The sequence below is a fragment of the Marmota marmota genome, unplaced genomic scaffold (assembly GCF_001458135.2).
Source record: "Marmota marmota marmota unplaced genomic scaffold, marMar, whole genome shotgun sequence".
NCBI classification, from domain to species: domain Eukaryota; kingdom Metazoa; phylum Chordata; class Mammalia; order Rodentia; family Sciuridae; genus Marmota; species Marmota marmota.
Window position 1 is genome coordinate 34,425,271 of NW_026000026.1, and position 13,092 is coordinate 34,438,362.

Consider the following 13,092-nt stretch of genomic DNA (forward strand, 5'->3'; position numbering starts at 1 on the left):
CTGCCACTATCTCTTGATTACAGAAATAATAGAGTGGAGATTCTGAGGGAACCTTGGCCAGAATCAGACTCATAGGAGTGACAAGGGGGAGTCTTGGTGCTCAGTACCAAGACACCCAAATTCCTTGAAAAACAATCGTTAAGCAAACACATTAAAAAACCTTACTTCTTCCAAAAAGAGAGTATCTGGAAGTCTATATTAGTGGATTGCTATCTTCTCTTTAATGCTTAGGGACACCTAAATTGATGCTTTCAATTCTATGTGGAGGTGAAGAATGAAGAATGGGAGAGAGGGAGGGAAAAGGAAGCACAGTATATATGGAGTCTTCACCAAAAGAGAGAAGCTTTTGGAAATGACAGAAATAGATGGTACTTTTTTAAAAATACAGAAAAGCAAAGCTTCAGTTAAACCTAGAAGAAAAAAGCACATGAGATAAAGCAAATTGGTTTCTTTTTAAATAGGCAGGTTCCAGAGCCCCTGCTGTGGCCTCGGAGGGTCAAGAATATTTTAGCTTACCTTGTGGGTTCTCTGCAGAGTCAGGAGTTTATATGTGCAGCTCTGTACCTGTTAGGTGTACAGTGTGGCTAGGCTAGACATATTCACCTGCTAACAAATGCTGATCAGCATTTAAAATGCTGATCAGCATTTAAAATCAGTTCCTGCCACTGCCCTGAGGGGCCCTTACCTAAATGGGATATACGCACCCACACTGGCCTCACCCCCAACCAACTGAACAGAGACCAGTAAAATGTCATATTGGCACCAAAGAAAAAGACTATGTTTGCTTGCATATGCAAAATGTTGACTAAGAATATGCCAGATTTATTTAGGCATTTCTTCAAATCATTTTTTCTGTGCTAAGGCAAGGAAAAATAAATACATAGTATTTGCAAATAGAATTATCCAAGTATATAGGTATTTGACATTTGAGGTAATACTTCTGATTTCCTAGTTACACATTATTTCAAATTTGACTATTAAAAATTAATTTCCTTTTTTGGTGTGTGGCACTCTGTCATCTATCAGTTATCTATATAGCTATTTATCTTTCTATCTATCTGTCTCAATATCTGGCCTCTGGCCAGAGGACAAAGTGAGTTAAAATGCAGAAATTATAGAAAAGAGGCTAATGCCTGGTTTCCCTAGTGCTGAACACTTTTATGAAAAATTTGATTGGAACTTTCCTGATTATTCAGTTGTTTCCCTTCTGCATAGATCTATAATTCTAACTGCAGAATAAGTACCTGCCACTGCATGACAAAATTAGATATTCTAAAAGTATCTTAATTTGTTATTTGAAATTTCCCAGGAATAAAACAACCGTTTCCAATAACCTAGTAACTTTAGCCTTATCTTTGACCTTTAGTCCTTTTGTAATCACCTTTTTTTTGTTCCATGAAAGTTAATTTAAACAAGTTCTTATTAAAAAAATAAATAAATAAATAAAGAGCCGATTATATGACTTTAAGGAAACTATGTAAAACATGAACTCAGGTGCAAAAGTCATAGCAAAATATGCAAAAACTACAGTAGTTTGTGAAGATGGAAGGATTATGGATTGTTTGATTCTTCAGTGCCTTGCTTTAACTGGTTTTAAATGACTAAAGCATTATCTGTTATTCCTAATGGTAGGACTTCCAGTTATCCCTCAAAAATGTCATTAACTCTCTTCAGGCCTTCAAATTGTATATGCAATCATTAAAGACAAGCAAGTATATATTTCCTAACAAGCCATCCCTGTGGATCACCTACTGAAATGTGCTATTGGAATTGAACACAAGGCAAAATGTCCCTGATGTGTCAGAGTAGGCAAAGGCCTAGACTGGAGGAAACCTTCTCATCCAGAGAAAGATAAGATAGTTAAGTGGACAAAGTTAAATCTCACTTTGCCCTTTGACAGTGTGGTTGAAAAGACAAAGAGGCATATGTGAGTCAGACACAGTTGAAAAGTCTGGCTTGGTCAAAATGCATCCCCATGTGCTGTATGTGATTCATAAGGCCCATCCCATGGCATGCGGATGACTTGAGGAAACTCATGTGCTGCTCCTAACACATCATTTCTTGGTAGATGACTAGTGACCACAGAGCATAGGGATTCAGTACAGGAAGGAGCTGAGTCAGCATCAGAGGAGCTCTCATAGCTTCATATGTCCTCATTATGAAATGCAACTGAAGAGAGATGACAGTACCGTGAACAGTATTGTTGGATGCAAAGTATTACCATGAGGGACAGCAGTTGGCTGTGAAGGGAAAGAGCCATATTTTATAGAGATGCAGAGATCAAGATGAGCCTACTGGATAAATTTACCATCCCAAGAGGAACAACCAGGCTTTATGTCCCTCCATGTGATCCATATGAATTCACAGCACCTTCTATCAAGTATTCTTGCAAAAGGAGAATGTCAAGCCTTAGAGCTGGAGAAAAATGGAGATAAGTGCAGAATAAGGGACATTTTTATAGGGCACCTGATATGTCTTGGATACATGCAATATAAAAATCAAATAGAAGAGATTAACTTCAGAGATACAGTATGTCAGTGACATAGAGTGGACTTTGTATCTTGATTCAAACAAATCTACTCTAAGTGGGGAAGATATTAAGGTGGACTATGTATTATGTCATAGTAAGAAATTACTGCCAAATTTGTTAGATATGATATTATTATTCGTTATGGTCAGCCTTTTCATCACCATGACCAAAAGACCTGACAAGAACAATTTCAAAGCAGGAAAATTTTATTTGGGTCATGGTTTCAGAGGTTTCAGTTCATAGTCAGTTGACTCCATTGTTCTGGATCCCAGATGAGGCAGAACATCATGGCGGAAGGGTGTGGAGGAGGAAAATAGCTCAGGACATAGCAATCGGGAAGGGAAAGAAAGAGATCTACTCAACAGGAACAAAATATAACCCCGAAAGACTCCCCCTCCAGTGACCTGCACCTCCAACTACACACTACCTGCCTATAGACTTAAAATAGATAAATTCCTAAATATTAATTCTCAAAAATAATTAACTGTGATTCTTTCCCTGAGCAAGGTTTAAGAATTAATTTGTCCACATCCATTAAAAAGGGGCAAAATGTTCTCAGGGGCCACATGTGATAACCAAAATCAGACCTCAGCATATACTACTAGTAGAAAATAATTTGATTCAGCATCTGGGGAGGGCAATTTGTCAAAAACAACCACAGTACCAATACACTTCCTTAGCTACCATTCTAGCTTCTAGGAATTATCCTTTGAACACATACAAAGCTATTGCTATGAAGTGTTCATCGACATTCACCACAACAGTATTTTAATAGCAAATAACTGAAAGGACCCCAATTGTTTACCAATAGGAAACTGGTTAAAGAGATTACCACTATCCAGGAAAAGGAATATTAATCATCTCTTACAACTAACATAAAAGATCCAAATTGCCAACGTGGAAGTATTTTTAAGATATGTGAAATTTTAAAAACTGGTACAGAAAACTATGAAACCATTTGGAGTCTTAAAAAAAATCTAGAAGCATACAGGCAATGAATAACAATATTTACCTTCGAGGTAAAGGATTGGCAGGAAAGAAGGTTGAATTTTTTACTTTATACACTTAAACATTTACCATGGGCTTATTTAAATTTGTATTTAAAAAAGGAAAGGAAAACATTTAAACAGAATTATATGTCCCATGTGCTGAGAAAATTCATCTTAAAAATGTAATTAGGAAGGTGATTCTGTTAGGGAAAAATGTATAAACCAAAGCCATTTTTAAAATTTGTAAATTACAAAGTGTTTTAGGAAGAGCAATTATTCCTTCTATAGTGTTGGTAAATTATGCAAAATTATATGAAACTCTGAAAGTACTTGGAACTCATCAAACAATGTTATATAAAAGATGAAATTTTACTGTTTTTTAAAATATTGTTTAATTACACATGGACACAATATCTTTATTTTGTTTATTTATTTTTATGTGGTGCTGAGGATTGAAACCAGTGCCCCACATGTGTGAGGCAAGCGCTCTGCAACTGAGCCACAACCCTAGCCCCGAAATTTTACTGTTTTTCAAGTGCAAGTCCTAGCTGAGAAAACACTGGAGAAATATTTCAGTTTATCTACCATGGAAATAAAATTAGCTTTAACTAAACATTAGCCTTCTGAATCTTAAAATAGGATAGTGTTAGTGGCACCTACCATATTTCTACATTCATCATCTCATTGATCTCACATTAACTTTGCAGGACAGGTGGTATCTACCCCAATCTTCACATGGGGAAACTGACGCTAGGGGTATAAATCAACTTGCTCAAAGTCACACAAAGTAAATGAAAAGTCAAGAACCCATGGCAGCTCATTTGGTTCGCCCTGCCCTCCTCCATCTTCATTATTTGGGGAACAACAAAGAGGGTAGAGGAAGTCATTTGGTCTTTGACTCTTGCCTTTCTTTATTTCTTGTTTTTTTTTTTTTTGTTTTGTTTTGTTTTTTTTTGCAACTAGCTGTGCTTTTTTACCCATGTATTTCATCCTAGGAGAAGACTCTTAATGGAAAGCTTCACAGGTGTCCAGGATATGGAGAATTTATTAGCTGTATTTTCTTGGTGTTTTCAGTAAGACAGAGAATTGACAGCTCTTGCGTCTTCTTTTTCAGATATTGTGGATGCTTTATCAGATCCAAAGAAATTTCTCTCAATTACAGAAAAGAGAGCAGACCAAATGAGAGCTATGGGCATTGAAACTGTAAGTAGACATGGTTGATTAGATATAGTAAGGTGGGGAGTTTGGTCACCAAACTGTGATTACAAAAGCAAGACAAAGTAATAAATTATTGAAGAAGATTTAAAGGGGGTTTTAAAACTGAGCTTATTGATTTCCTAATAGTTTCAAGGGTCTACAACAATACAGGCTATTGAGTAAAATGTGGCCACCATCAGAAAAAGCCACTTCTATGATAGTAGCTTAGCACATGTGAGGACCCCTGCCCCATTAGAAATGAATTGGAAAACATCTGTGATGATATTAGAGCAATTTACAATATAAAATGCTTTTGAAGAACTAACTAACCCAATTCAGTGAATGAATGAAGACAGCATTTGTCTTCACTTTTAACCTTTTAACTTTTAACTTTTAACCCTTGTATCAATGCCTCCCATTCCAATTCATGCTTTGTTGATTCTTTTATTTGTAAATGTTTTATTTACCAAACTCCTCCATTTGGAGTAGAAGCAACCCTCTCTCCAGGAGCTGGAAAGGTGTTCCATTATCTTTCCTTGTCTCCATCCTTTGGCTAATGCCTAAGGAATCCACATCTTCTCTACTCCTCCCAGGCAAAGACCCTTTCAGAGAGTAAAACCCCAGGGCAGGGAAACAGGAGAGGCTGAGGCTAGATGGAATCCACTAAAACAATGTGTAAGATATTAAATCTTGGGTGACATTCATTTGGGTCAGTCTGAATGTTTTTGTTCCAGAGTGACATAGCTGATGTGCCCAGCGACACTTCCAAGAACGACAAGAAAGGAAAGGCCAACCCAGCCAAAGCCAATGTGACCCCTCAGAGTAGCTCCGAGCTCAGACCCACCACCACAGCCGCCCTGGGCCCCGGCGTGGAAGCCAAGAAAGGTGCAGTAGAGTTGTGGGGCTCCTTACCTCTTCTGGCAATTGGAGCTGCTATTAATTGTCTTTCATAAGGGGATTTAGAATCACTAATTTTGCCAGTTTTCACTTGATCTTAAAACTGCAAAGGAGCACATTTTCTTATGGATTGGACAAAGCACTTAATTTCCCTGTTTAATAGGGGGTGAAAATTGGGCACAGTGGTGCACACCTGTAATCCCAGTGCCTCTGGAGGCTGAGACAGAAGGATCAAGAGTTCAAAACCAGCCTTAGCAAAAGCAAGGCACTTTCATTCTGATTGGCTAGACTTCTATTCTGATTCAATGGTGCTCATCCTACACTGATAATTAAACATTTTAAATATCCTCCTTGACCTTGAATCATTTAGGACAGTCACTCTTCTTACAGCAATAAGAATTTTTATTTTACCTTATGGATTCCTACTGTCAGTTTTGTTTATTCATTTATGCATGAATTCAGTGTCCTCAATATAAGGAAATCAAGTTTTTCTTACACTTATGTACACACAGTGCTGCAGTTAAAGGTAAGAAGTGACAGACTTTTCCAATCCAAAGCAATGTAGCAATTTAGTGGGAAACTGTGCATTGAGCTTTGGGAAACAAATTAGAAAATGAGAAGGCACAAAGTATCTCAGTTTTGCCCTGGTCCTCCAGCTGTTTGTCTGTTTTTTCTTGAAAAGAACATGGAGCAATGTAATGACACAGGCTTTGGGCATTGCATACTGGCCCTGGTCATTATGAACATTAGCCACTCAGTCAGAGATGGACAGTGGAAAATGAGGGAGCTGTGTTAAAGTTCTTGTCTCACACCTACCAATACATAAAGACATTAGAAATTATAGGGTGTTAGGTGGCCTGAGAAAGAGTGTGACCAACTTAAGACAGCCGTGATCCTTGTTCCAGAGGGAACATGCTTGTGTTTAGAGCTGCTTTACCTTGGTTCCCAAGAAGGCTGCATTTGAAGGAGCCAAGCAGCTGTCACTCTGCTCTAGTCTTCCCCATGGATGCTCTGACAAGAAGGGTCTCCCTATTGTTCATCTGGGCAGCTTACTCAGGACACCTGCAAGTGGGGAGGAGGGTAAGGTCCCAGTTGAGCTGGACCTTAAAACATAGATCTGATTCAAATAGAAAGTTTTAGAAGGATGGAGAAGCCCAGAGAAGGCAGCCTGGGCAAGAACGAGATGGAAAGCAATTCAGTGCAGGGAAAGAGGGCACAGGCAATGCTAATAGGTCATGGCAAGCTTTCTTCCTGGTCTGGAAAGGTTTCTTGGATCACCCCAATAAGGAGATGGGGCACAGCAATGAATGAAGAATTTTAAGAAGATTAGTACTGTCTTGGCAGAAGAATTAATTGAAAGGGCAAGATGCTAAGATTCATTAAGAATCATGCTCTGTCACAGCATATACCATGTTATATTTATAGAGTGTTAACAACCAGAGAAAAAGGTTTACAGGTGAGACCCACCTCATCATCAGTGTGTTTCTGGGACCATGTCTAAGAAGGGTTAAGCAGCCTTTCTTCTTAGAAAGGAGGTGGCTAATGAAAGAATGACAGTGGGAAAGGAGGGCCTGGATAGAGCTAGGAGTAGTCAGAAGGAGAAAAAGAAAGGGAAGGATGAATAGGAAGGAAAAATGGGTAAAAAGAAAGAGAAGGAAGAATAGGAAGGAAGAATAGCTTGAATATGAGCCTTAGGGAGTGATAGGGTCAGTGAAAACTCAGAGACTTCAAGGTGAGGTCCCAGAGCCGGATGGTAAGCAAAGTAGAGTTGTTAAGAGGAGGAACTGTTTCTGAGAGTCATTGAGAAGAGGAAAATAATTCTGATTCCGAACATCTGTAAGTTCAAGCTGTTGCTGATACATCTGGGAAGAAACGTGATAGTAAATCTGTGGTAGATTAAGAGGAGGAAGGAGGGACAGATCAAGTGGAGGGGTGATAAGAATAGTTAGGCAGAATAAATAGAAAATAGAAAAAAGAGAAATTTATAAGAAGAAATAGTTCTCAGTGCTTTATGTAAATATACATAAAGCTGAAATTTAAAAAAACAATGAATAGAAGGAAGATATAGAGAATAGAGGAAAGGGAAGTGGAGAAAAGAGGAGTGGGGGGAAAGAGGAAATACTGGGGACTGAGGTGGAGCAAATTACACTGCATGCTTGTATGATTACGTCTAAATGAACCCCAATGTTATGTATAACTAAAGGCAGTAATAAAAAAATAATACAAAAACAGAAGAATTCGTTTTGAGAAGAAATTATGGACAGGACTCAGGAACTTATAAAATAAATTACTGTGGAGCCAGAGACACTTGGATGATGAGGGTGGGAACCTGGCTTTAAAAAAAAACCTTGATATGGCATAAGACATGGAATGCCAGCTCTGGTGGACCACTGGTGTTGTCAGTAGGAACTAAGGAAGAGAAACAGAAGAAAAAAACAAAAGAGAGGTGCTGGTGAAACAAGGCCCTGAGAAAAATCCCATGTGGCAAGGGCATGGTGTACAGCCGAGTGGATTCCTCTCCTCTCCAAAGGTGCGGCGCTGGCTGGGAGGTTCTCAGAGTGCTTCTCCTGGATTTGCAGTGACTGCACCCATGCTGCTTCATAACCTTTTCCATTTTAAAGACAAAGAATTAAAAAGAAATTACTCAGTTCCTAGTTAATTTTCAAATTAGGGATTGAGAGAAAACAGGTGATTTTAGAGGAACTATGTTGATAAGAATGAAACTTTATATAGTGGAAATTCAATTAGCCAGAATCTTTGGAGCCTGAAATGTGCTACTTGACCTACTTTCCTACCAGAGAATCCTGTAATTGCCCACCATCCAAGACAGAGACTTGAAGCCACTTGTGGCTTTTTAATGTATTTAATTTCATTTAAGGTTGAGAATTAAACCTTGAGTTTCTTATTCACACTTGCAATATTTTAGGTGCTCAGGAGCCACACATGTAGGTGGTGGCTCTCTATTGGACACCTTGCACATAGGTGTCCATTGTCATCAAAAATTTCTACCCATGGCTGGGGTTGTAGTTCAGTGGTGGAGCACTTGACTCACACGTGTGAGACACTGATCCTCAGTACCACATAAAAATAAGTAAAGTAAAGGTATTGTGTCCATCTACAACTAAAAAAAAAAAAAGAAAAAAATATAAAAGTTTTACTGATCACACTGCTCTAGGCAAATAGATAGAACTGAGTATATACAGTTTCCTTATCTGTAAAATGTGTTTCTTTGTTCTAATTAGATCATATATAGGAACCAAAACTTTTACAAGATATTTGTGTCTTTCTGAAACAGTGTACAAATGTTATTGAGGGAGGTGTAAGTTTTTGCAGGTTCCTACTTCTCAATATTTAGAAAAAAGAAAATCTAGTCATCTGGGTCAAGATCATATAGTAGTTGGTAGATCTCTGAAGGATCTTATATGCCTCCCAAATCCTGCATATTCCTTTTATAGGCTACAGAACTGAGACTCAAGGGTAAAGAGCTATTAGCTGTGCCAGGATTCAGTTCCCTGCCCTACACCACCTTTTCACTTACTCTCTGCCAAAAAGCAGGAAGGTGGCTTGTGATATCAGACACAAGACATCAGAGAGGGACCCCACAAACCCTTCACACTCCTCTCCTAAAATGTTATAGATGCCAACCCTGATTTCTCTCTATCAAGAGTCTGTCTCTGCAGCCTTCCCACCCTCATACTGGATGTGCAAATCTTAAAATGAGTCAAGCTGGAGAAATACTGGCCTGGGACTTGATGCTGGATGTTTCTTGAATGTATCCTACCCTGGCCTTTGGGATTCTAATGAAAATCAATTACAGTGCAGAGGACACATTCATTTTGTTGGCCCCAAATGAAAATCTGTGAACAGAAACCACTAAGGATTCAGATTCTTCTGCAATGGTGGTTGCCATAACAACACCTGGGCTAGCTTTACTCAGATAGTTGGCTGACTTATTGCATTACTGGGGGTTCTAATGGCAGCATCCTGTTATACAATAATTTTCATTATGTCCTGTATATTGCTTCACTCTATAGTTACTAACGTACAAAGATGAAATTTGTTAAAAGAATGATACTGAAAAAAAAAGCATTTTGTTCTTTGATGATGATTAAGTTTGGGAATAGCATTGGGAGTTAGTTGACTGATATTATATGTCTTGAAATGCAGAAGATTAAAGTAACTGTAATAGATGACATTGTACCTGATCAGATCCCTTTTTGGAGTTGCTTAGCCCATCCACCAGCTGCTAAGAATGTTGACTTGCTTCTTTTCCAGAAATTTGCCCAAACCATGGGAGTTCTCTTACCTGAAAGGTTTTATAAAACCTCTGAAGCTCATAGCTGACTCATCTGAAGTCACAAAAGCCCACCTTCCTTTCATCCTGGTAGAGTGACTCTCAAGAGTGCCATTTATACATAGGATCAGGCTGAGAGTGCATTTCTGCTAGAAGTACACCCTGTTTCTTCCTGTGCCCTATCCTCCCTCTTTCTCTCTCCCTTTTGGATTTCTCCTGAGAGTCTACCATCAGTATGTCATATGCACAGAAATCTTGTTTGTGAGAAGGAGACTTCTCAGGCTCTTCTTGTAGGGAGCCTAAGACACTAATCATTTCAATGGTCTATTTAAATGCTGTATCATAGGAATTTAAGGTGTTCATATCCATACCATTACATGTAATTCTGCTTCAAAGTCATTAGATAAGTTTTCAAATCTGTAATTTCAGATGAACAGTTATCCTTTCTGATTTTTAATATGCACAGTAACTTTTAATGACTTTTTTTAGGCATTGAACTTATCCCTCAAGTGAGGATAGAAGATTTAAAGCAGATGAAGGTAATTGGACCATTTTGCAGACACTCTTGTATTATGCATGTTGGTAAAACCAAAATATTTTTGTTTCTCTCCAATTGCAATCATTCTGACTACAAAACATACACACGCACACACAACTTATTTTGGATTCTCTTCCCCCCCCCCACAGGCTTACTTGAAGCATTTAAAGAAACAACAGAAAGAGCTAAATTCTTTAAAGAAGAAACATGCAAAGGTACAATGTCTTGTGTGCATGTGCGTGTTTAATTTCATTCGCTTTCTTTTTGTGTTTCACTTTGATGAAAAGCTATAGCTTCTATTTTGTGTTATGTATGGAACAGTTATTCATAGACAAAAGCACTACTTAGGAGCTCATCCTAGCTAACCAGACAGCAGTATCTTCATTTTAACTGATTTGCAATGGAATTGCAATACAGAATCCATTAGGGTTCCATTGTCACTGCTTTGTAGCCTGCATTTCTAACAATTATCTAAAAAATGTAATGAAGCTTCACCCATTTCAAAATTCTTCCACTAATAATATAACTTTTAAAATCTTGGGAGAACAGTTATATAAAACATTTGGTGACAGCCTGACTGTCGATGACTAGCTCACACGATGGCTGTAGGTTATCTTAATTCCCTGGGTCTGATAGTTCAGCACACACTGTGTGGAGGAAGAAGCTAGTAAGCTCTGTACTTCCTACCTCAACACCTGGAGAGGGAACACTTCTCATTTCCCCAACTCAGGGTTATGTAAGCCCTGCTCAGGAGCCTACTTCTGAAACATATTTATTTTTCCTTTTAACCCATAAGAAATCTTTTTGGCAATGATTGGGAGAAATTGTAAGGGTTAGTTGGAAGTTTAAGAGAACATCTGTAGGTGGGCCCAAGAATTCTCCAGGTGTTGAAAAATATCCCAGCTCACAAACAAGATCCTTTTTTCCATTCTTCCCTCACAAAGAAGGGAGAAAAAATGCAGTATCATTTTCCTTTCTAAACTGTGTAACACGTGCTGCTGCGGCTACTGCTGGGAGGACAGTGTATGCCCTTTTCTGTGAAGGGCAATAAGAGCAAAAGAAACTTCATTTTTTAAATTTTTTTTTTGTTTGGATATACATGACAGTAGGGTGTATTTTGACATATTATACATACATGTGGTGCAACCCATTACAATTTCGATCCCATTCTTGTGGTTGAACATGATGTGGAGTTATACTGATCATGTATTCATATGTGAGCATGGAAAAGTTATATCAGATTCATTCCCATCCCCTCTCCCCTCATTCCCCTTTGTCTAATCAAAAGAATTTCTATACATCCCCTCTCTACCCTCCATTGTTATGGGTTAATATTCACCTATCAGAGAGAACATGTCCATCTTTGGTTTGGGAGGACTGGCTTATTTCAATTAACATGATATTCGCCAGTTCCATCCATTTACTGGTAAATGCCATAATTTCATTATTCTTTATAGCTGAGTAATATTCCATTGTGTATATATACCACTTTTTCTTTATCCATTTATCTGATGAAGGGCACCTAAGTTGGTTCTGTAGCTTACCTTTTGTGAATTGAGCTGCTATTAACATTGGTGTGGCTGTGTCACTGTAGTATGCTGATTTTAAGTCATTTGGGTATATACCGAGGAGTGGGATAGCTGGGTCAAATGGTGGTTCCATTCCAAGTTTTCTAAGGAATTTCCATACTGCCTTCCAGAGTGGTTGCACCAATTTGCAGTCCCACCAGCAATATATGAGTGAACCTTTTTCCCTACATCCTCATCAACAGTTATTGTTACTTGTATTCTTGATAATTGCCATTCTGACTGGAGTGAGATGGAATCTCAGAGTGGTTTTAATTTGCCTTTCTCTAATTGCTAGAGATTTTGAATATTTTTTCATATTTTTTAAAAATTATTTGTTTATTTATTTTAATAAACTATATAAGACAGCAGAATGCATTTTGATTCATTGTACACAATTGCAGCAAAACTGTTCATTTCTCTGGTTATACATGATGTAGCATTGTTCAGTCATACATGTACCTAGGGTAATGATGTCCGTCAATCTCATTCCACTATCTTTCCTGCCCCCATACCCCTTCTCCTTACCTTCCCTCCCTCCCCCCTTTGCCCAATCAAAGTTCCTCCATTTTTTTTCCATGCCCCCTCACATTATGGATCAGCATCCACTTGTCAGAAAGAACATTTTGCCTTTTTGACCATTCATATTTCTTCTGTGACATGCCTGTTCAGTCAGTTCCTTTGATGATTATTGATTGAGTCATTTGGGGTTTTGGATGTTAAGTTTTTGAGTTCTTTGTATATCCTGAAGATTAAAGCATTAAAGATTTTCTGCCATTTCTCTAGGCTCTCTCTTTTTTTTATTTTTTGTAGTGATTTCTCATGCTTCTGATTGTGCAGGATGTAGCATCACACCAGTCATGTATTTGGTTTTTTTTTTTTTTTTAATTTTTTATTGTGGGTTGTTCAAAACATTACAAATTTCTTGACATATCATATTCCACACTTTGGTTCAAGTGGGTTATGAACTCCCACCTTCACCCCATACACAGATTGCAGAATCACATCAGTTACACATCCATTGATTTACATATTGCCATACTAGTGTCTGTTGTGCTCCGCTGCCTTTCCCATCCTCCACC

The 13,092-nt window shown here is 38.2% G+C and overlaps 1 protein-coding gene across 4 annotated transcripts in view; it reads left to right on the top strand.

Annotated features, from left to right (window-relative positions):
• LOC107145524 (1-phosphatidylinositol 4,5-bisphosphate phosphodiesterase beta-4) overlaps window positions 1–13,092 on the top strand; it is a 92,775-nt gene that overhangs the window by 49,072 nt on the left and 30,611 nt on the right. For all 4 annotated transcript variants that reach the window (XM_015489571.2, XM_048811298.1, XM_048811296.1 and 1 more), the window contains 4 exons: window positions 4,634–4,722; window positions 5,451–5,601; window positions 10,397–10,446; window positions 10,595–10,660. In XM_015489571.2, the coding sequence (XP_015345057.2) occupies window positions 4,634–4,722; window positions 5,451–5,601; window positions 10,397–10,446; window positions 10,595–10,660 (356 nt within the window). The remainder of the gene's footprint in view (window positions 1–4,633; window positions 4,723–5,450; window positions 5,602–10,396; window positions 10,447–10,594; window positions 10,661–13,092) is intronic.